Source organism: Eulemur rufifrons, chromosome 9, assembly GCF_041146395.1.
Source record: "Eulemur rufifrons isolate Redbay chromosome 9, OSU_ERuf_1, whole genome shotgun sequence".
Classification (NCBI taxonomy): Eukaryota; Metazoa; Chordata; class Mammalia; order Primates; family Lemuridae; genus Eulemur; species Eulemur rufifrons.
Window position 1 is genome coordinate 13,226,293 of NC_090991.1, and position 23,472 is coordinate 13,249,764.

The following is a 23,472-nucleotide window of genomic DNA, read 5'->3' on the forward strand; positions in this document are numbered from 1 at the left end:
TCAGTGTGGTCTTCATACTTTCAGCTGTGGCTGGTATTTCCTAGACCACAGACTCTCCTCTCCGTACGTTCTCTCTAGAGAATCAACCCCCAGGCTTTTGCCAAGATTGAGGAGGAGAGTATGAATTTTTTTAACGGAAAATTTTAAACATAGTAAGAGGTAAGAGTAGAATGAGCTCCCATGTACCTATTAGCCAGTTTCAACAATTACCAACGCAAGGCCAATTTTATATGATCTAAATCCTGCCTATTTTCTTATTCCCCAATTCAAATTATTTTGAAGCAAATCTTGACATCGTATCATTTCATCCGTAAATATTTTATTATGTATCTCTGTAAAAAAGAATTTTTTTTTTTTTTGAGATAGGGTCTTGCTCTGTTGCCCAGGCTAGAGTGCAGTCGTGTGATCATAGCTCACTGCAGCCTCCAACTCCTGGGCTTAAGCAATCTTCTTGCTTCAGCTTCCAAAGTAGCTGGGATTACAGGTGCATGCCACTACGCCTGGCTAATTTTTCTGTTTTTAGTAGAGACAGGGTCTCGCTTTTGCTCAGACTGGTCTCAAACTCCTGGGCTCAAGAGATCCTCCTGCCTCGGCCTCCCAAGGTGCTAGGATTACAGGCGTGAGACACCACACCCAACCAAAAAGAACTCTTTAAAAAACATGTGCAATACTAATGTCGCCCTTTTCCCCTCAAAAACAAAACAAGAAACCCAGTGACTCCTCAAGATCAGCATTTATCGAGTCAGTTCTAAATGCTTTTTAAAACAGACTTTTCACCAATTACTTCCCCTTAGCAGTATCTGTGGCTGCCAACTCCCAAGTCTTTTGGAGCCCTGCAGTATAAAGCAGCTTGCTTCTCAGCTTTGTCCACTCCCAGCTTAGTTTCAATTAGCAATAATCACACCTCGGATAAACCTCATTGGCTACTATATTGCCAGTGCGCAAAGCTACACTCCCAGTTTAGGATTTCACTTTCTTGGGTTAACCGACTCAGTACTACTTGTCCATCTGCTTCCCAGCTTCCAAAATTTTATAGTTGTTGCATAATCCTATATTCTCTTTGTCCTTGTTTTTAAAAAACATACAACAAATCCCCTTATAATACTGTCTTAGTGGGATTTGGGGAGGGAACAGAGGTAAATGCATGTGTTCAGTATGACTTCTTTGAACACTCCTGATGGCCGGTTGTGTGGCTGTTGCTCTGAAGCCTGGAGGGTTATGGTAGGCATTCCTTCCTGGAGCCTCCTAGCCCGACTTTATACTCCACTGACAACAGACAAATCCATCTTTTTGATGAGCGTTTCCCTCTAATTTCTACCTAATGACCTTAATTTTAACTGCTGCTTCCCTCCTTCTCATTGCAGCCTGTCAGATATTTAAAGAGAAGGACTCTGTTACTGCCAGTCCTCTTTTCTCTGCACTGAAGATCCCATGGCCCTTCAGCTGTCCCCCACAGGGCACAGTCTCTAGTCTTCCCTCCATCATCGTCCTCTCCTTTGATCTCTTCTGTTCACTTTCTTTTGGTGTGTAGCTTCAAAACTAAACTCAGCTTTCCTGACTGAGTCTGGTCAGAGAAGAACAAGATACCTCCTCTCCTTTTGAACATTATACCTTAATTAGTGTAGTCTTTGATCCTGTTAACTTTTTGGAAGTCTTGTCAGGTTGAACAGAGGCAAAAGAATGCTGCGATGTTTCCCATACTGCTGCTAAGCTCTCTGTCCCTCATATTGCATTTATGCCCATGGTTTTTGGATCCATGTACAGAAGTTTGCATTTGTTCCTACTAAACACCGCATTGTTCAGAAGTCTGTGATGGAAATAGGCATATTTGAGCCAGTCATGAAACCTCACTGGGATAGTTCCATATTTCATGGAGGAGAGAAATAAGGAAAAGACGCAGTAGTCTTAGGGAAAAGAGAGAATTACTTGGAAAGGAGGCCAGGAGACTCCTGAAGTATTTCCTGGCGAGGGAGGTCTCTGAGTGAGTGTCTCAGCAGGAGGACGGAAGCCATTGATGAGGGAGGGATTGCAGTCTGGGAGCAGGGGCAGCTAGGGTCAGGGACGCCTGAGGTTGCAGATTAGAAAGGAGACGGGAACACTGTTTGCCCTGCTAATGTGCTTTCACTGTATGGGCTTTGTTCAAATGTTACTTAACCCTTGCAATAGCCTGTGAGCTCGGCAGTGTTTGCTCCCTCTTTCAGCTCAAGAAGCTGAGGCTTATGGAGGTAAAGAAACTTAGGTGAGATCACACAGCTGATTAGTGACAGCAGGGTTCAAACCAAATTCCATGCTGTACCAGGCTCCCCAGATGGCCCAACATGGGCAAGGGGCAAGTTAGATTATGGTTAAAGATTAGTGAAAACAAGGCTGTGAGGCAGATAAACCAAATTAGCTCTGTGTCCAAAGAGTGTTTAAAAGAAAAAGCCCAGCTGAACCTGAGGTGCTACTCTGAGCCCGTTTTTTTCTAATTCTTGCTTTGTATTTTGGCACTTCGCACCCACTTGAAAAATTTGCAGTGGTGGCTTTCTTCTGAAATTATTTGGAAGGAGGAGCGATTACTGTCTTGGAAGAGAGATGAGATGATAAAAGTGTTTATACATTTGTACTTGTATATATACAGCCTATAAAGCACAGTGCGTTATTATCCTGAATTTATTTATTCTTTGAATGATATATGTGAACTCTTCTCTCTGCAACCAAAAAGAAAAAGAAAAGAAAAGAAAAATCACTGGTCTTAAGAATTGTAAAAAAAAAAATTATTTGGAACAGCCCTGATTTCCTCTCATCTCTTATCTTGTAGGCCTTTGCCCAGTTTGATGCAGAGGGTGATGGTACAGTCGATGCTGAGAACATGTTGGAGACCCTCAAGAATTCCAGTGGAGCTAATCTTCAGGGGGAGCTGAGCCACATCATCAGACAACTACAAGCCTGTTCTCTGGTTCCAGGTAAGGTTCTCATCTGTGTGCCATGCGCTCAACAGTGCTCTCTTAGAAACAAAATGAACTTTGCTGTACTAGAGATTGAGATTAAGTAAGCTTCCTGGTACCATGAAGTAAACTCCCCCAACAGTATTCATTGGATACATAGTCTGAATTAGCATTCAGTGTAATCGTCTCTTTCATTCCCTAATACAGTAATGGCCGAGCAGTTCTACTGTTTTTGTGAACCTTTGTTATGAGGCTACCTTTGTTAGTAGATCTATTTATTTATTCTTTTACTTGGTTAGTTAGTTAGACAGACAGACAGACAGAGTCTTGCTCTGTTGCCCAGGCTAGGGTGCCGTGGCATTAGCCTAGCTCATAGCAACCTCAAACTCCTGGGTTCAAGCAATCCTCCTGCCTCAGCCTCCCAAGTAGCTGAGACTACAGGCATGCATCACTATGCCTGGCTAATTTTTTTCTATTTTTAGTTGCCCAGCTCCTTTTTTCTATATTTAGTAGAGACAGGGTCTCACTTTTGCGGAGGCTGGTCTTGAACCCCTGGTCTCAAACGATCCTCCCGCTTTGGCCTCCCAGAGTGGTAAGATTACAAGTGTGAGCCACTGCCAGTGGATCTCTTTAATTTGCTCTGTTAAGAAGCCTTCAGTGACCGTATTGTATGTTATCTTAGCATCCTGTGGTTTCTTTTATACAACATATTACCATTGTAATTGATTAACTGATTACTCAATTACTTGTTAAAGTCTGTCTTGACTCCTCTACTATGAGCTCCATGAGGGCAGAGATATTCTTATTTTTGCTGTGTCCTTACATTTGGCATCTTTTTTTTTGGCACATGGGAAGCACTTTTTTTTTTTTTAAGAAAGCTATTACAGTAGTCCTCCCTTATCTGTGGGGAATATGTTCTAAGACCTCCAGTGGATGCCTGCAACCACGGATAGTACTGAACCAAAAATACACTATGTTGTTTATGCATATATAGCTATGATAAAGTTTAATTTATAAGTTAGGCACAGTAAGAGATTAACAATAACTGATAATAAAATAGAACAATTATAACAGCATACTATAATAAAAGTTGTATGAATGTGGTGTCTCTCTCTAAATATCTTGTTGTACTGTACTCATCTATTTTTAGACCACAGTTGACCTCGGGTAACTGAGACCATGGATAAGGGAGGACTGCTATACTTTGAAATCTAAGTAGGAATAAAGATAGCTTAAAATTAAGCAATGTTTCTTCTATGTTGTACATATGAAAAAACTTGGCCTAAGTTTTTGTATTATTTCCTTCAGGAGCTCAGACTTATGTAAAGACAGAATCATAATAAAATTACGCTTTTTTTTTCCAATGAGAATTGTGTTTGAAAGAGAAAAAACTCACATCATCTTTTTAGTCTCAGTTCATGTTACCTAAGAACTTCCCCTGCTTTGTGCACTTGTCATAATACTTAGAGTTGCTAGGGCAGCAACAGAGGCAAAATAGTTTTGATAAACGCATAAATGTATATCTGATTGCTCCAGCTAACTGCTGAGTGCTGTGTTGAACTAGGGAAGGATGGTTTCTGTATCTTAATGAAGAATGTGTATTTCTATTCTTCCTCAAGTTGTCTTTAATTAAGTAATTTTTATAGAGCATTATAGGTAGCATGTATATGTTAACTTTTTCCTAGTCTCATGGCAATCAAAACTATACTTTGGATTGTGTTTACCTAATTTATATCTTAGCATTTATGTATTGCCCCTGCCTTTGCATTATCAGCATGTGAATGGCATCGGGAGCTTTATTTGGACACATCAAAGAGATTTTGGGAGAGGAAAGGAAACGGGTGGATAACCAGAGAATCCATCCACAGATAATACTTAGTGCACTTTTGTGCTGGGAAGCTCTGGTGAGAGGGGAGATTAGGTTGAGAAAAAGCCAGAGTCCAAATCCCAAGGCACTTACATAGCAGGCTAATGACTTAGGACTTTCTGTTCAAAATTTGCCATCAACACCCAACTTAAAAGAATTCTATTATCAGTCTTAGGATGAACCTTTGTAAGCTGAGGTCATCTCAGTGGTGGAATTTGAGAGATGGCACCTTTACTGAATTCATTAAACTGAATTCATTTACCTAATGTTAAATGAATTTACCGAATGTTTCAGACTATGAAAGCACTTTTCTCATTACAAGAACCAGTCTATTTTTTGACATAGGTTCTAAGTAGAGCAAATCACTGCAGCAGTGTCATAAATATGCGGCTTGGTTATTACTGTGGAGCCTGCTAAGAAAAAACTGTGAAAGGAGGGGGAAGAGATTGCATAGACTTTTTTTTTTTTTGACCCTCGCCCCTCGCGCCCCCTACCATCCCACCCCGTGCATAGACTTTTGAGTCTTTGGAAATTAGATGTCTCCAGAGTTTAGGTAGAGGGTGTGGCTAAAATGGACTGCCTTGAGTGCAGAATTTCTTCTCAGCCTCATGTTTTATCTTAAAAATCAATGCAGAGTTTCATTCTGTTCTAATGTATCTATTTGTTTTACTATTAAAAACAACTTCCTCTAGGGACTTCTGGAGTGTTGATCTGGGTGGTGCTTATACAAGAGTGTTTAGTTTGTGAAAATTCATTGAGCGATGCAATTATAATATATGTACTTTTTGTTATGTATGTCATGATTCATTAGGTAGTTTTTAATTTTTTTACTTTTAATTTTTAATTATGGATACATAATACATGTATATCTTTATAGGGTACATGTGATATTTTGGTAGAAGCATACAATGTGAATTAATCAAATCATGGTAATTGGAGTATCCATCACCTCAGGCATTTAACATTTCTTTGTGTTAGGGACATTCAAATTCTACTCTTTTAGTTATTTTAAAGTATACCCTAACTTATTGTTGATTACAGTCACTTTGTTGTGCTATGAAATATTATTCACTTTAACTAACTATATTTTTGCATCCATTAACCATCCCCACTTTATCTCCCCGTTGTGTTACCTTTCCTAGCCTTTGGTAACTGTCATTCTACTCTCTGTCTCCTTGAGATCAATTATTTTCAATATTTAGCTCCCACACATGAGTGAGAACATGCATGCCTTTCTGTGCTTGGCTTATTTCACTTAACCTAATGTTCTCCAGTTCCATCTTTGTTGTAAATGGCAGGATTGCATTCTTTTTTGTGGCTGTATGATATTCCATTGTGTATATATGCCACAATTTCTTTATGCATTCATCTTTTGATGGACACTTAGGTCGATTCCATGTCTTGGCTATTGTGAATAGTGTTGCAGTAAAGGTGGGAGAGCAGATGTCTGCTCAATACACTAAATTCCCATCCTTGGATATATACCCAGCATTGGGTTTGCTGGGTCATATGGTAGTTCTATTTTCAGTTTTTTGAGGACCCTCCATACTGTTTTCCATAGAAGTTGCACTAATTTACATTCCCAAACAACAGTGTACAAAGTTTCCCTTTCTCCACGTCCTCACCAGCATTCATTATTGCCTGTGTTTTTGATAAAAGCCATTTTAATTGGGGTGAGATGATATCTCATTGTAGTTTTGATTTGCATTTCTCTGATAACTGATAATGTTGAACAATTTTTCATATATCTGTTGGCCATTTGCATGTCTTTTTCTGAGAAATGTCTATTCAGATGTTTTGCCCATTTTTTAATCAGATTTGATTTTTTTTCCTATTGAGTTGTTGGAGATTTTTATATATTCTAGTTATGAATCCCTTGTCAGATGGGTAGCTTGCAAATATTTTCTACCATTCTGTGGGTTTTCTCTTCACTTTGTTGATTGTTCCCTTTGTTGTGCAGAAGCTTTTTAGCTTGACGTGATCCCATTTGTCCAATTTTGCTTTGGTTGCCGTGCTTTGGTGGTAATACTGAAGAAGTCCTTGCCCAGACCAATGTCCTGAAGCATTTCCCCAATGTTTTCTTTTAGTAATTTCATAGTTTCAGATCTTAGATTTAAGTTTTTAATCCATTTTTATTTTATTTTTATACATGGTGAGAGATAAGGGTCAGGTTTCATTCTTCTGCATGTGGTTATCCAGTTTTCCCAGCACCATTTATTGAAGAGACTGTCCTTTCCTCCACTGTACGTTCTTGTCACCTTTGTTAAAGATAAGTTCACTATAGATGTATGGATTTATTTCTGGGTTCTCTATTCTGTCCCATTGGTCTATGTGTCTGTTTTTATGGCAGTACCATGCTGTTTTGGTTACTACAACTCTGTAGTATAATTTGAAGTCAGGTAATGTGATTCCTCCAGTTTTATTCTTTTTCCTTAGGATGACTTTGACTATTCTAGGTCTTTTTTGATTCCATATAAATTTTAGGATTATTTTTTCTATTTCAGTGAAGAATGTCATTGGTATTTTGATGGGATTGCGTTGAATCTGTAGATTGCTTTGGGTAGCATGGACATTTTAATAATATTGATTTTTCTGATCCAAGAGATGGAATATCTTTCCATTTTTTGGTGTCCTCTTCAACTTCTTTTATCAATGTCTTACAGTTTTCAGTATAGTGATCTTTCACTTCTTTGGTGTTAAGTTTATTCCTAGATATTTTATTTTATTTGTGGCTATTTTAAATGGGATTACTTTCTTGGTTTCTTTTTCTATTGTTTACTGTTGGCATATAGAAATGCTGCTAATTTTTATATGTTGATTTTGTATCCTGCAACTTTACTGAATTTATCAGTTCTAATAGTTTTTTGGTGAAGTCTTTAGGTTTCTCTAGATATAAGATATCATCTGCAAACAACATAATTTGACTTCTTCGTTTCCGATTTGGATGGCCTTTATTTCCTTCTCTTGTCTGATTGCTCTAGCTAGAACTTCCAGTATTGTGTTGAGTGATAGTGGTGAGAATGGGCATCCTTGTTGTGTTCTAGATCTTAGAGGAAAGGCTTTCAGTTTTTCCCCATTCAGTATGATACTAGCTGTGGGTCTGTCTCATATGGCTTTTATCATGTTGAGGTAGGTTCCTTCTATACCCAATTTTTTGAGAGTTTTTTAATCATGAAGGGATATTGAATTTTATCGAATGCTTTTTCAGCATCAGTTGAAATGATCATATCGTTTTTGTCCTTCGTTCTGTTGATATGATGTATCACATTGATTAACATGCATATGTTGAACCATCCTTGCATCCCTGGGATGAATCCCAGTTGATCATGATAAATAATCTTTTTAATGTGTTGTTGAATTCGGTTTGCTAGTATCATTAGGTAGTTTTTTAATAAATCTCCCCAAATCTCCAAATCTGAGCTCCAGGAAAAACTATCATGTTTATCCTCTCTTCACTTAACCATAGCACTTCTGGATTGTGGGCATCTTGGTTCAAGGCATATTAACATAGGCTATGAGGAACCTTGAACGGATTTTAAACAGGGGTAGACGTGGTCTGTTTTGTGTTTTGGTAAGATTACCTGGGTTAATGCTATGTGGGAGCCACTTAGGACATCTGGATAGGTGTATGAGCAGGAGATGTTGTGACCAGAGCCTGGGTGGTAGCCAGAGGGATGGGCAGGTGGGGCAGAGTCCAGAGGAGTCACCTGGGGGAGAAAGAACTGGAAGGGTGGAAGGAGCACTTGGGGGGAGTGTGGGGAAGAGTTCCTGGTCCTGTCCCTTTTTTGTTGACATCTTAGTGTATCACCTGAGCCTCATTTTCTTCAGTTGTCAAATGAGGATACCCGTACCTTCTGTGTATAACCCCCTCATCTTGTTGTGAGGACCAAATGAGATGATGTATGTGGAAGCACCTTATAAATTGGAAAATGGTGTTGGAAATTGTGGTAATGGGAGGGGTTGTCTTGTCATTATCATTGTCTTACATAGCTTAGTGTAAAATTAGTTATACTTTTACTATCTAATGCAATAAACTTTATTCCTGGCCTATATTCTATGTGTAAAACTTCTTTAAAAACTTCTAATTAGTTATTTAAGTGCTTATTAGTTTCTGAAGTTTGGACTGAAACAAATAATCACTATTCTAAGTCTTCTAAACTTCTGTTCAACTGAAGTGAAATAAATTCTTAGACTGAGATTGCTACTGGTTCATTTCTTTAAACTTACTTAGATTTTTAAGTGATTAAAGCTGAAAATATCAGTCAAGATTGTTAATGGCTGCTTTTAATTCAGCCAATTTGGATAACGCCACCAGGCAGAGGATGTGGAAACTATTGTGGCTACCCTAAAAGACCAACAATGGATTTTGTCTATTTAGGTTTTATAGACATATTTTCAGAATCGAAGGAGGGCCTCGGTGTTCACGCGTCCATGATCCTGCGCTTCCTGCATCGCAAGCGGATCTCTAGCACGGTGATACCCTACCCGATGTTGGAGCACTGCAATAACATGTGCACCATGAGGTCTTCTGTTCTGAAGGAGTCTCTGGATCAACTAGTACAGAAAGAAAAAGGTGTGTGTTTGAGGGGTTCTTCTGAAAATACCTGTCATCATTTCTTCTAAATGTAGTGTTTATTAATAGAATGAGCCAATCCTTTTCTTTGCCTTTATTTCTGACAATATAGTAACCAGTTTGTAGCTTAAGAATGTGATCTTTCCCGTCCTTCCCTCCCTTCTTTACACAACTGGTTTCTCATCTTTCACTTTTCTATTCAGGTGTGACTTTAGGGATGCCTTTCCTCTCCCCACCTTCTGGTCAATATCACTTTTGCAGGTTTAATGGTCTAAATAGCACTATTGTTAGTTGAGGTTGTAGCGTTATTTATTTACTTACATTTTGTAGGTCTTGTTTGCTTCCTTATTCTTAGCACCTGGAACTCTGCCTGTCACATAGTAGGAACTCAATGAGTATTTGTTGAATAAATGAGGGAAGCCACTACAGGCTCAATTATGGCAACAGAAGTTGATGATGTGTATAGACAGGTCTGTGAAACATAGTTGAGTCCAGAAATAGACCCAAGTATATATGGGACTATATTACCAGATAAAGTCAGTGTTACAATAGAAAGGTGGATTGTCAACAAGTAGGGTTAGGGCATCTGGTTAGCCGTTTGGATAAAAAATAAAACTAGAGTCTTAACACATTCCATTCACTAAAATAAATTTCAGTGATGGATCAAACATTTCAACTGAAAAAAAAATGCTAAGAATAATAGAAGAAAATAGTTCCACTTTGTAAAATATAGGACCACCTTTGTAAGCAAGGCATGAAACCTAGAATCTATAAAAGAAAAGATTAGTAAATTAGACTGTATGAAAATATAAAGTTCTTCACAGCAAAAAATATCATAAGCAGAGTCAAAAGACAAAGGATATTCTAGGGAACAAAAATATACTTTGTAACATATTAATGACTCAATTGACTGACTATATTTTTTAGTAACTCTGCCCTTGGGCAATTACTTAACTCTCTGTTCCTTAGTTTTCTCATTTCTAAAATGAATTAGTACATAGAGAATGAATAGAAAAGTACCTAGCTCACAATTAACATTCAAGAAAATGTTAGCTATTATATGTATTTGTATATATACATTAGATAATGTATATTAAATATATGAATTGATAAGAAGACTAGTGACCCAGAAGAAAACAGAAGAGGGTAGGACCAGACCATACTCAGAAACACAAGTGGTTAAAAATCTTCACTCATAATTAAAGAAATGTAAAACTATAAAACATCATTTTCTTCCCTTGGCATAGTTTTGCAAATATATCAGTAATTTAAATATTGCACCATAATGAGATGCTAGGGCAATCCTTGGCCAGTGTGTTCTTTGGAAGGAGATTTTAAGGAGCATTATAATGTCTCTAGAGCCAAAGTGCCAGACATACTTCTGTTAAATATTTTAAATGACCCTTTTTTTCCCCTTTGCAAAAGAGATGTCATATGATAAACTGGTTTCCCCTGCAGAAAGCCCTGGAGATTTAACTAGAAGCCCAGAGATGGATAAACTCAAGTCGGTAGCAAAGTGCTATGCTTATATAGAAACATCCTCCAACCCTACAGACGTCGACAAGATGACAAATGGAGAAACGTCATCCTATTGGCAGTCAGATGGCAGTGCCCGCTCACACTGGATTCGGTGGGTGCTAGAATGCTTTTTTTATTTTTTAAAATGTTGGAATGTTTTCTACTTTTTTTCTTATCATAAGTAGCCATCTGTGAAACTGCTTTAAGAATCAAGTAAAAGGAATCCTGTAAAATCATGTAACCTGGTTCATATATTCATAAACATAGATAATTTCTTGATGTTTTAAAGGAGGAAATAGCATTTGACTAATATTTTATAGTACTGATTTTTAGATGTTTTTCAATAGTTTCTTAGAAAAATTAGTATCATAAGGGGCAAGTACTTTTTTTTATATCACATGTGATTATATTTTGTTTTTTGCCTTTTTCCTTATTTTAAAAATTTTTTCCACTTTTTCTGAGATTTGGCAGAAAAAGATCCTTTCTGTACATTTTTAAAATCCATTGTATGCAGCTGAGTTGGTTAGTTTAGGAGATGGAATGGGGTGGTCAGGAATCCTGGAATGGAATTGATAACGGTAAACTGTAGTATTTCTAGATGTTCTGAAACTGCTATCAAAACTTTCACCTGTCCCCTGAGAAAATGGACTAATTCCAGTTGGTAGAAATAGAAATAATTGTCTTGTTTTCTCTTAGAGGGCACATTTGACCTTTAGCCATATAATTTATAGGTGAGGCAATATACTCAGTTCTTTGCATGAAGTTTATAATTTGCTTTTTGCCAGGAAGAGGGATTTTGTTAGAATGTTCATACAGTTATTTCCTGCCTGTACCAATGGCTTAAAAAGAATGGTAATATTAATCTTGAAATGAAAGGTTTTTTAGAAGCGTGGGAAGGTCATGAGGACTTTGAAACTCATAGCCAGCATTTCAAGTTAGTAGTTGTTAGGAAAATTAGTCTTTGAGGATATCAAATTTGATATTTGATATCAAATTATCAAGGAAGATCTTTGAGATGGGACTTGTGGACCTTGTCAGTTCTTGACCCATATAAACTTTTGTAGTTGCTGTTCTCTGTGTTTTCCAGTTTAAAAATGAAGCCAGATGTTGTGCTCAGGCACCTGTCCATTGCAGTGGCTGCCACTGACCAGAGCTACATGCCGCAACAGGTGACAGTAGCTGTGGGGAGGAATGCCGGCGATCTTCAGGAAGTCCGAGATGTGCACATCCCCAGCAATGTCACTGGCTATGTGACACTACTGGAAAATGCCAACATCAGTCAGCCCTGTGAGTCAAACAGAACTGAGGGAATGGGAAAGGGAGGAAGGGAAGTAATGTTTTTTAGCAGGAGGACCTCTGAAGTGGAGAAGCTGTTAGTTTTCTTTCGAGATTTGATTTATTTCTGAGGATATACACAAAAGTAGTCATTATATCATCTATAAAGTGTTTTTAAAAATTGCAGGAAAACTTTTTTTAGTTAAAAATATTTTATTCCTGGCCGGGCGCGGTGGCTCACGCCTGTAATCCTAGCACTCTGGGAGGCCGAGGCGGGTGGATTGCTCAAGGTCAGGAGTTCGAGACCAGCCTGAGCGAGACCCCGTCTCTACTAAAAATAGAAAGACATTATATGGACACCTAAAAATCTATATAGAAAAAAATTAGCCGGGCATAGTGGCGCATGCCTGTAGTCCCAGCTACTCGGGAGGCTGAGGCAGTAGGATCGCTTAAGCCCAGGAGTTTGAGGTTGCTGTGAGCTAAGCTGACGCCACGGCACTCACTCTAGCCTGGGCAACAAAGTGAGACTCTGTCTCAACAAAAAAAAAAAAAAAAAAAAAAAAAAAAAAAAAAAAAAATATTTTATTCCTTTTTTTAATTGAAAAATCAGAAAAATGTAGATGAACAAAAATACTCAAAATCCTACTACCCTGGGATTTTCACTGTGACTGCATTGGTGTGGATCCTTCCAGACCTTTTCTTGTGTTTGTGTATTTGTGTGTGTGTGTGTGTGTGTGTGTGTGGTTTACTTTATGTACATACATACACACATATACACAATTTTTTTTCTAAAAACTAGAGTTGTATGTATATTTTTTTATATACATCTATACATATCTTTTTACAAGAATGGTGATAGTCTATGCATGTTCTTTTATAATTTTTTTAGTGTGTTATCATATCATGTATTCATCAACACCTTTATTTAGTGTTGTAACAATATGCCTTAATTTTAACCTACCCCTTATTCTTGGACATTTGGCTTGTTTCCAGTTTTATACTATTGTAACCTTGCTTCACACATAGAATTTTGGAAATAATCACAATTCTGTGATTTCTTTCCAGGCTTATTTCATTCAGGGAGCCGGAATGCTTCATGTTTTGTCTCATTTCTTCTAATGCTTTCCTGGGCCAAAAGAAGTGTTCTTACTTTGCTCAAAGGAACTGAGGCCTAGGGAGGTAGAGTCTTTGTGTCTCACCCCTAGGCAAAGTAGTTAAGCTTGCGGAGTAGAAGCTTCCTGTCTCATACTGTGCTGGTCTTTTCTCTAAGTTATGTCCTTTCTAACTTCTCACCTCTTCCTCTCTGACCCAAATAAGAAACTGTGACTTTTCTTAAAAGTGAATCATGTCTATGTCATCTACTTGGACTTGATTCTTAAAAAGAAATACAACTGCTTATGATCCAGCTACTGTTGTGTAACTGAATCCAAATTTCAGAACCCTAGGGAGAATTCTAGAAATGGTCTTACCATGTATTCAATCAGGATTGTTAAAATGCTAACTTTCAAGACTCATTGAGTTCATAAGAAGTTTTATGATGTAAAGACTTAAGCCACCCTTAATTTTATACATTATTCTTATGATTTCTTAGATTTGTCAATGCTTTTTGACAAGTTTATCATATGCAAGTTCCATTGCACACATTATTTATTTCTGTCATCAAAGTGTATCTTTAGAATTTTCTTTTCAAAATGTCAGTTACTATTTTGCTTTTAGTTGGGAGCCTAGCATTTGCTGAACTAAAGAAGTTAATCCAATACTGAATTTGTTGTTTGTGCTTGACAGATGTCCAGATTAACGTAAAACGTTGTCTTAGCGATGGATGTGACACTAGAATACATGGTCTGAGGGCTGTTGGCTTTCAGAGAGTTAAGAAGGCTGGAGTCTCAGTCTCAGATGCTTCCGCAATATGGTATTGGTCTCTGCTGACATCTCTGGTGACGGCATCTATGGAGACAAATCCTGCCTTCGTCCAGACAGTGCTGCACAATACTCAGTAAGTCATTCTCCCTATTTCCCAGCCCCGTCAAGATGCACTCATTCTTCTCTGATCCTTTAGGGAGTGTCACTGAGCAGCCTTCTATCATCGATCATCATGGCTGGGTCACCAGCTCTGCACTGGGTGCCTTAGTGTTTCCTGTTTGTGCCCTTCTCTCCATGCTGCTTCTCTCTTGCGCTGATGTTCTGACTTCACAGACTTTGCAGAAGTGCCCATTCCACCCTCCTGCTCCTTTCACCCAGCTCCTCCAAAGTCCTCCTTCATCAGCTCACTAAGCGGCCCAGTCTTGTGAGAAGGTCACTCATGCTGCGCCTGTTTCTTATCCATTGAGGAAAAGTTGCTCATGTTTGTATAGGACTTTATATTGGATAAAGCATTTTCAGATGCTTTCTGTTGTTTTACCTGCTGACACTGAAATATACCTGTGAAAATTATTTCAATTTTATAGATGAGGATATTGTGATCTTCCCTGAGGTCACACAACCAGTTAATGATGGATCACTTTAAATCTAGGTATTTTGGATTCCCAATTTGAGGGCTCTTCCCAGTAATGAGTAAAATATTTTCAAGGATACTAAGCTAATTTATTTTGAAATGTAGAGCACCTTTGAAAATTTTCTCTTAAAAAACAGGGCAAAAAGGCCAGGTGGTGGCCGGGCGCGGTGGCTCACGCCTGTAATCCTAGCACTCTGGGAGGCCGAGGCGGGTGGATTGCTCAAGGTCAGGAGTTCGAGACCAGCCTGAGCGAGACCCCGTCTCTACTAAAAATAGAAAGACATTATATGGACAACTAAAAATCTATATAGACAAAATTAGCCGGGCATAGTGGCGCATGCCTGTAGTCCCAGCTACTCGGGAGGCTGAGGCAGTAGGATCGCTTAAGCCGAGGAGTCTGAGGTTGCTGTGAGCTAAGCTGACGCCACGGCACTCACTCTAGCCTTGGCAACAAAAGTGAGACGCTGTCTCAACAAAAAAAAAAAAAAAAAAAAAAAAAAAAAAAAAAAAAAGGCCAGGTGGTAACATGAGACAAAAACAACCAATTTTAGTAGCATTGAAATATTAGTAACGTGTGGTTTCAGTAACTAATAATAGGCACCATTAGTGTAGGCTATCAAAGTATCAGCCAAAGAGATTGCTAATATTTTGTTCTCTAGACATCTTTTGAGATTTGTTAACACTATCAAATAAAACTGTTTAGCAAATAACACTGCCACAATGTTAGATCTAAAGGGTAATAGTTGGCCATACCCCTTTCTTTCTTCCTGTTTTTTTTTTTTTTTTTTTTTTTTTTTTTTTTGTTGAGACAGAGTCTCACTTTGTTGCCCAGGCTAGAGTGAGTGCCGTGGCGTCAGCCTAGCTCACAGCAACCTCAAACTCCTGGGCTCAAGCGATCCTACTGCCTCAGCCTCCCGAGTAGCTGGGACTACAGGCATGCGCCACTATGCCCGGCTAATTTTTTCTATATAGATTTTTTTAGGTGTCCATATAATGTCTTTCTATTTTTAGTAGAGACGGGGTCTCGCTCAGGCTGGTCTCGAACTCCTGACCTTGAGCAATCCACCCGCCTCGGCCTCCCAGAGTGCTAGGATTACAGGCGTGAGCCACCGCGCCCGGCCTCTTCCTGTTTTAAAATGTGTTTTTAGTAAATCATTTCAAACTTAGAGAAACATTGCAAGTATAATACAAAGCATTTTTATCCTTTCCTCAGTCATTTGAGAGTAACTTTCCAACCCGATGACCCATTGCCCCTGCATTAGTATTTCCTACAAACAAGAACATTCTCGGCTGGGCATGGTGGCTCATGCCTGTAATCCTAGCACTCTGGGAGGCCAAAGCAGGAAGATCGCTTGAGGTCAGGAGTTCAAGACCAGCCTCAGCAAGAGCGAGACCCTGTCTCTACTAAAAATAGAAAGAAATCAGCCAGACAACTGAAAAGAGAAAAATTTAGCCAGGCGTGGTGGCGCATGCCTGTAATCCCAGCTACTCAGGAGGCTGAGGCAGGAGGATCACTTGAGCCCAGGAGTTCGAGGTTGCTGTGAGCTAGGCTGACGCCACGGCACTCTAGCCCAGGCAACAGAGAGAGACTCTGTCTCAAAGAAAATCCAAAAATTCTCTGATAACCATCAAAATCAAGAAGTTAACATCATTGTATGTTGCTACCATCTAATCCTCAGACCTTGTTTCAGTTTTGCAAGTTGTCTGTCCCATCATGTCCTTTACAGCAAAAGGATCCAGTGAAATATTTTGCATTTCATTGTCATATCTCTTTAGTTTTCTTCAGTCTGGAACAATTTCCCAGTCTTTCCTTAACTTTTATGACCTTGATACTTTAGAAAATTATAGGTCATTTATTTTGCAAGTGTTTGTGGATTCTGGTTTATTTGCTGTTTCATCACGAATAGATTTAGGTTTTGTATCTTTAGCAGGAATATCATGGAAGTGATGCTGTGTTCTCATCGTATGCCACTGGGTAGCACACAACTTCAGATTGTCCTATTTCTAGTGTTAGTGATATTAACTTTGATCACTTGATTACAGTGTTGACTGCCAGACTTTTCTATTATAAAATAATTCTTTTTCCCTTTGTAATTAATAAGTATTTTGTGAGGAGGTACTTTGAGACTATGTAAATATCCCATTTTACATCAAGCTTTCCATTTATATTAGTAAGGACTTGTGGATTCCACTTTTATTCACTAGGTTATTATCAACCACAGTTTTGATGCTCAAATTGTCCCAGATTTGGCTGGTGGCAGTCCCTTTAGTCTGGCTCATGTGTCCTTTGGACACATCCTCCTCATTCTTGGAATGCTTCCTTATCTTCTGGCACCACAAGATATTCCAGGGTTATCTTGAGCATTTCCTGCCTTAGTCCTGGAATAAGCCATTTTTCTAAGGAGTCAGGGTCCCTTTTAGTGGAGAATTATATTTAGAAACCAAACTCGTTGCTCTCAGGGTATTGCTTCCCAGGCCCTCTTAGTGGACACAGCTAGGAAGTATATGTTTGTACAGAAATAATACATACACACGTATATGTCCATTTATACCTATATTTATTTCAGTATCTGTAATACTATGAACTATGAGTTTACACTGATACATCCAATTCTAATCCAGAACTACATAGTTCATTAGTTTTCTCCTTTTCTGTGTTTGTAACTCCCCTCTCTGATAGTGAGAGACCTGGCTCCTGTCATCCTCAACATAGGTACTTATTTACTCAATCCCCTTCTGTAACCAGTCTCCCACTGCCCCTGCCCTTGGACGGACACCCTCCCCATCCTACTCCTATTCCAACATCTTTTGCAGGGCTGCCCCTGTGACTGCCCTCGCACAGATGCCCTTCTTATTCTCCTCGAGTTCCTATACCCTGTGCCAGGCCACACTTCTTGCCATAGTTGGCGCCTGCATTCCATACCGAGCTGTCCCTTTGTACAGATACCTTTCTTACCATGCTCCAGGCTCAGATGCCCCACTATAGGCCACCATGTCCTTATCCCCCAGATACACATGAATGCCTGCCTTGCATAGCCCCACTGTACGGACTGGATTTTCAGGAAGAGGAAGAGCTTTCAATCCCATTTTCTTTTTCTGGAAATGTGCCAAGTTGTTAAAGAATGGATGTATTTTAAAGTTTATATCCCTACTCAGTTGTACTAGTTCATCTGCAATGATATTTTCATACACTCCTGACTTTTTAATATCAGTGATCTAAAACTATTCTAAAATGAAAGATTTATTAGAAAAAAGATAAATGAGGAAAAGTAGGTAAGAAAATTAATATTTTGGGTTGGCTGGGCACAGTGGCTCACGCCTATAATCTCAGCACTTTGGGAGACTGAGGCAGGAGGATCACTTGAGGCTAGGAGTTCAAGGCCAGCCTACATAACATAGTGAGACCCTGTCTCTACAAAAAATTTTAAAATTACCTGGGTGTGGTAGCGTACGCCTGTAATCGCCACTACTCAGGAGGCGAGGTGGGAGGACCACTTGAGCCCAGGAGGTGGAGGCCATAGTGGGCTATGATTGTGCCACTGCACTCCAGCCTAGGTGACAGAGCAAGACCCTGTCTCTAAAAAAATAAAAAATATTTCGAGACAGAAGTGTTTACTTATATCAGTGGAAATAAATTCAGTAAATGATCCATGCTACTCCTGTGATCATACCTCTTCTATCAGCTGTGTCTGAGCATAGCCACCATGCTGGTACAGCCCAAAGATGGCTCATTAAGTAGACAGGAAAAGATACTAGAGCAGTGTAGAAGCTGACACAGTGTTAGCTTTGCCATCTTGTCTCTATTTTGAAATGTAGAAATTAAATTGTTTCAGGGATTCTTGTTACTGATATCATAATGTGACTATCAGTTGTAGAAATTTGAGTTATTTTTTGATACATTCATGGCATACTTTCAAGTTTTTCATGGTACACCCACTCACCTACCATAGTCTCTGGTACACAGTAGGACTCAGTAATGATTTGTTTCATAAATGATTTAGATGACAGCTAGTCCAGAGGCAGTAAATCTAAGAGGATTCAGAAAGATAAATGTAAGAGGAGACAAGAAAAGAGAAACATTAAAACAGACATTAGGGTGGAAAGGCCAAGTAATGCGATAGGAAGGGAGAAAGTGATGGGTGCTGATCTGTTTAGGAGAAAACAAAATTCATGACACATCTTTAGATACCACAGATCTTAAGATCCTACATATAAAATAAATTTTCTGCTGAGCCACAAGTTCTCTGCCTCTGGGGTCAGTTTTTCTCAGAACTCCAGGATTTTCTGTAGAGTATATATGCCTTTTGCTCACATTACTTAAAATGAAGGCTGGATTCCCGAGAATTGAATACGTTTTTATTCAACAGGGCAAAATGGAACTCCTAAAAGAAAGAAAAAAATGTGAAACTCTGTTAAACTACCCAGGAGTGTGACTCGGGAAAAGGGGCTGGCTTATATTGTGTACCAGCTTCTCTATGGGACCGTTACCTGTTTGTGAGGGATTAGCCAACACAAGCTTTAACAGTTTATTTTTTGTCTAATATTAGGCCTGGTTTTGTTCTGATTTCACATTTCACTCTTCTAGGAAGGCACTGCAGCACATGCCTCCACTTTCCCTTTCACCAGGATCTACAGATTTCTCCACTTTCCTGTCTCCCAACGTGCTGGAAGAAGTGGACAGTTTCCTCATAAGGATAACTAGGTAAAATCAAGGTTGATGAGGTGAACTTTCTATGGGGGATGGAGGTATATGTGTCTCTTCAGTCTTGTTTTTGAAAAATATGTTAATCTTTTTAAGATCACCACTAAAAATGGCTCATTTTTAGCTGCTGAGGAGAAAGTGACAATAGTTTAGCCATAAACTCCATTATCCAGAACTATCACCTGACCTCAAGAATTGGGGGACGTGGAAGGAATAGTCTTCCAATTTTGCTATCAAAGTCCAAAATGCAAAGCCTCCCCGTTGACTCCTGTCCCCAACCTGTGGCCCTTATTTAGAACCTGCCCACCTTCACACACAGGTCTGGTAAACTTGATTATCTGTAGAATTGGGAAAGGGCACCTGGATAGCTTGATAAAAGGGGACCATTTAGTGTGGGGACACTCAGTTCTGCCTCAGTGAGCCCTAACCAGTCTCTGAGCCAATTTTAAAAGTTTAGTGTACTTTTAGACAATGTAAAAAGTTTCAGTGTAATGTGTTTAAATTAAAGGCAGAGAAGAGTGATATGGATTAGATCTAAAATAAAATTTTGGTGCTTCAAGGCATAAACCCTCAACTCTCTTGCCAAGCCAGCCATTACCCAGGGCTTCTTAATAGCAGAGGCCTATTGCAGCAGCTCAGTTATTTTTGACTTATTAGTATTATTTAGTATTTAAAGATTAAAGGTTATAGAACTGAGGATTTAATTTCCTGGTCCTCTGTGTTGATTTAGTTTTTCCTTAGGTTATCTTAAGGATTTTGGAAAAGTATTTCTGTTAAACTTATAGAGAGCATATGGTATGTTAACATTACTTATGATAATCCATTACATGGGGTTTGAGCTACTTGTATTTTCTCATGTTTTTAAGAATTAAAAAGTTTCTGCTCTTTCGTTATAGCTGCTGTTCTACCCCAGAGGTAGAACTGACTCTTCTGGCATTTGCACTAGCAAGAGGAAGTGTTACCAAAGTGATGAGCTCTCTGTGTACCATCACTGACCACTTGGACACACAGTATGATGCCTCATCCCTCATCTCGTCCATGGCATCAGTCAGACAGAACCTGCTTCTCAAATACGGTAAGTGACCCGGGTGTGATGGAAATGCCGGCAGTGGACAAATCATGAAGCCATCCTCACCCTGTGACCTCCTGGCATCTTCTTGTGTTTTAGGGGAGTTTATGGACTGGGTGGTTGTAGTAATTCCATGATTCCTGGATGGACATATCCTCTGAGTATCAGACTTTGGGGTTGGTAGGAAGAAGAGGGATGTTGGTTCATTTATGGCAGTATGAGCAAAAGAGGATACCTGAGTATCTGCAAGGCTGCACTCCCAAGATTTACTGGCATGATCATGCAGGTTTGGTGGCCATTTTTGGTGAAGTCCAGGAGTGTCTCATTGTGTAGGCCAAGGGAGTAGGAGTGTCTCACTGTTGACCAAGAGAGTTGGGATGGGACCCAGGATGGGGCTTTCTAATCCTTCTCAACACAGGAGCCTGTAAACGTACTCCCAGATGACTGCATTTGGCATATGAGGAGCAGCTTACTGGCCATCCTGACCTCTAGTAGTTTCTGTCCACTACGTACAGTATTACATCCATCTGCTTCAGGATAGAGGCATTGCTGTGATATTTCTGCCTTGCTATTTGTATCTTTGTTTTAATATGACTTAGCAACTTATTTTATGTTTAATTTTTAAAGTCAGACATTTGATGTCTTGTAAATCCAGTTTCCCCCCCCAAATTTGGAAAGGTCTTTTTTTGGAGGGGTGAGAGACCCAGATGGGAGGGGTAGATAGTGCCTGGAAGCTGAAGTGTTCTTCAGAAAAGTTTGTGATTCAAGTTAGTGGTTGTTTGGGCAGGGGAGGAATGCATAGGGGGAATGTACATTACTAGTAATGTTCTAGTTCTGAGTTATGTCATAGACTAATGGGCATTCATTTTATTATTAAAACAAAAGGAAAAAGTTTTCAGATCATCACAGCAAAAGTGTATCTTTATAATTCTTGAAACTTTGAAAATTATTCTGGAGATGTTTTAAAGAAACAAGACCTAAAACATTATTTATGTATTTAAATGCAATGCAATAAAGTTAAGTATTGGCTCCACAACAGTATCTTAGGAATCCCCCTCTGAAACATGTTAAATCTGTGGTATTAATCTATATCTTATAATGTGCTTTGTTTCCAAACAGTGATTGTTCTAGAGACCTCTCCCTGGAATCACTCAGGGACATAAGCTCTCCTCTGTCTCTTTCAGGAAAGCACAGAGGGATGATGTTAACGTTTGTCTAATATTACTGTTCTTTTTTAGCTTTTAACACATCTACTGCCATGTGAGTTGTATTTAACTCAAGCTAGTTTTGAGCCCAAGGCCTTGTGAAGCAAAACCCTGCAGTTGGTTCATGAAAATCATACTTGTTGTTGTTCTTATTGTTATAATTAACATTGACATTTTAATTCTAAAAATGTGGATTGCATTGCATATAACTCGCACACAGAAAACAATAAAAAATAACAAATTAGAAAGGATCATTTTGTTTTAATGAAACACCATGGCCCCAGGGAACAATTTTTTTTCCAGTATGGCAGTCAGTGTGTTAAATGGGTACATTAGTCAGTGGTCTGGGTGGCCACAGGTACTCCATTTCCACTAACAGGTATACTCGTTTCCATTTTTTTCATAGCACTAGCTTAAGGCTCACTCTCTCTTTTTCTCTGATCAGGTAAACCTCTCCAGTTGACTCTTCAGGCATGTGATGTCAAAGGGAAAGAAGATAAGTCAGGACCTGAAAACCTCCTTGTGGAACCATGGACAAGAGACGGTGCGTGGTGGGTCCATCCGTTTCTAGTGTGCTCAGTAGACAGCTGCGTGAAATCACACTGTGGCCTTTGAAATTTCCAGGGTGTGCAGTCTTCACTGAGGTCGTTTTTCAGTTGGCAGTGGTTCCCGAACAATTTGTGTGGTTTAGTTGTAATCTTTCTAGCTGTCAATGACCTGTAACAACTTACACGTATTTGAGATCGTGAAGGCCCTTTACAGTTTTGAAAAGCAAGGACTTCTCCTCTTGGAATATAAAAAGTGACTGTTTTTATTGGTTTTTAAGTTTAGAATGTCTTTCTCTTGTGCCATCTTCAAGTATTAAGAAACTCAGTGGATCAGTAGCACCTCACTGCTGAAAACATAATTTAAGAAGACGGATATTTCTCCCAAGATAGCTGATCTCGCATTTGAAGTGTCTGGGAGGAAGCCTCACTCATGCCCTAGTGCTGATGTGCCCTTCTGCTTTGCTGTGGGCTCTTTTCCTCATCCAGGGGGGTTTGTGAATGTCTTCCTCGTCCATCTTACTGGCCACCTGGTTAGTGTCCTGCATGTGTCCCTTTTCTACTCAGTATCCTGCTCTGAATCTTGCTGATCACTAAAGGAGGTGAAATGTTCCAGCAGTTATCAAACATAGAAAGCGGTTGGCCCTTTTGCTTAGGATTTGGTTTCCCCTGGGCTTTCCTCACAGCAGCACCGTCCTCGTACATTCTCAGCAGTCGCCTCTTATCTATCCAGTTTCCTGTATTCATTCTTAGCACCAATGAAGGAAAGACCCCTGGGGAAACCTGCTTTTCCCAGTTGCACCTCCTCTCCTTGGTGGTCCTCTGATGCAGTAGACTCTTGAACAGGATGGTTTTCCTACAGCCTTCCCTGGGCAACTCAGCCTTTGCAGAGAAGTTTCCTTCATTGCATCCATCTCCTGCCACACTGAAGGTCACAACAGGCTGCTGAGTCACCTGCCATCCAGAGTGGGTGGGCTTGGGAGGAAGTGGTGGCAGCTCTCGGCTCTGTTTTCCTTCCCCTACCCAGGAAAGCCAAGACCACTCTGCCAGGGGCCCTCTGTATTTGTCCTTCACTTTCTGAAGACTTGGAATTTTTGTCTCTGGAGCTTATAAGGCAGAATCTTTCTGACACCAGGATGTGGATTTTTAACACCGTTGTGTGTCTAAAAGCACCACAGGCTTTTCTGTAGCTATTAGGAGCATGTCAGTCCTGTGCTGGTCTCATTTGAAGACTTTGTTACTCTCTGTATTTTTTGCCTGCCCAGCTCTCCTTCCTGCCTTCCACTCCACTTAGATG

General features: G+C 39.5%; 1 protein-coding gene and 1 pseudogene across 3 annotated transcripts in view; one reads left to right on the forward strand and one right to left on the reverse strand.

The window, feature by feature from the left end:
* Window positions 1-23,472, forward strand: part of ZZEF1 (zinc finger ZZ-type and EF-hand domain containing 1) — a 114,574-nt gene that overhangs the window by 13,309 nt on the left and 77,793 nt on the right. For all 3 annotated transcript variants that reach the window (XM_069482120.1, XM_069482119.1, XM_069482121.1), the window contains exons 2-9: window positions 2,801-2,945; window positions 9,173-9,367; window positions 10,826-10,997; window positions 11,973-12,172; window positions 13,946-14,156; window positions 19,240-19,356; window positions 20,253-20,431; window positions 22,076-22,174. In XM_069482120.1, the coding sequence (XP_069338221.1) occupies window positions 2,801-2,945; window positions 9,173-9,367; window positions 10,826-10,997; window positions 11,973-12,172; window positions 13,946-14,156; window positions 19,240-19,356; window positions 20,253-20,431; window positions 22,076-22,174 (1,318 nt within the window). The remainder of the gene's footprint in view (window positions 1-2,800; window positions 2,946-9,172; window positions 9,368-10,825; window positions 10,998-11,972; window positions 12,173-13,945; window positions 14,157-19,239; window positions 19,357-20,252; window positions 20,432-22,075; window positions 22,175-23,472) is intronic.
* On the reverse strand, window positions 876-949 carry LOC138392665 (U4 spliceosomal RNA; annotated as a pseudogene).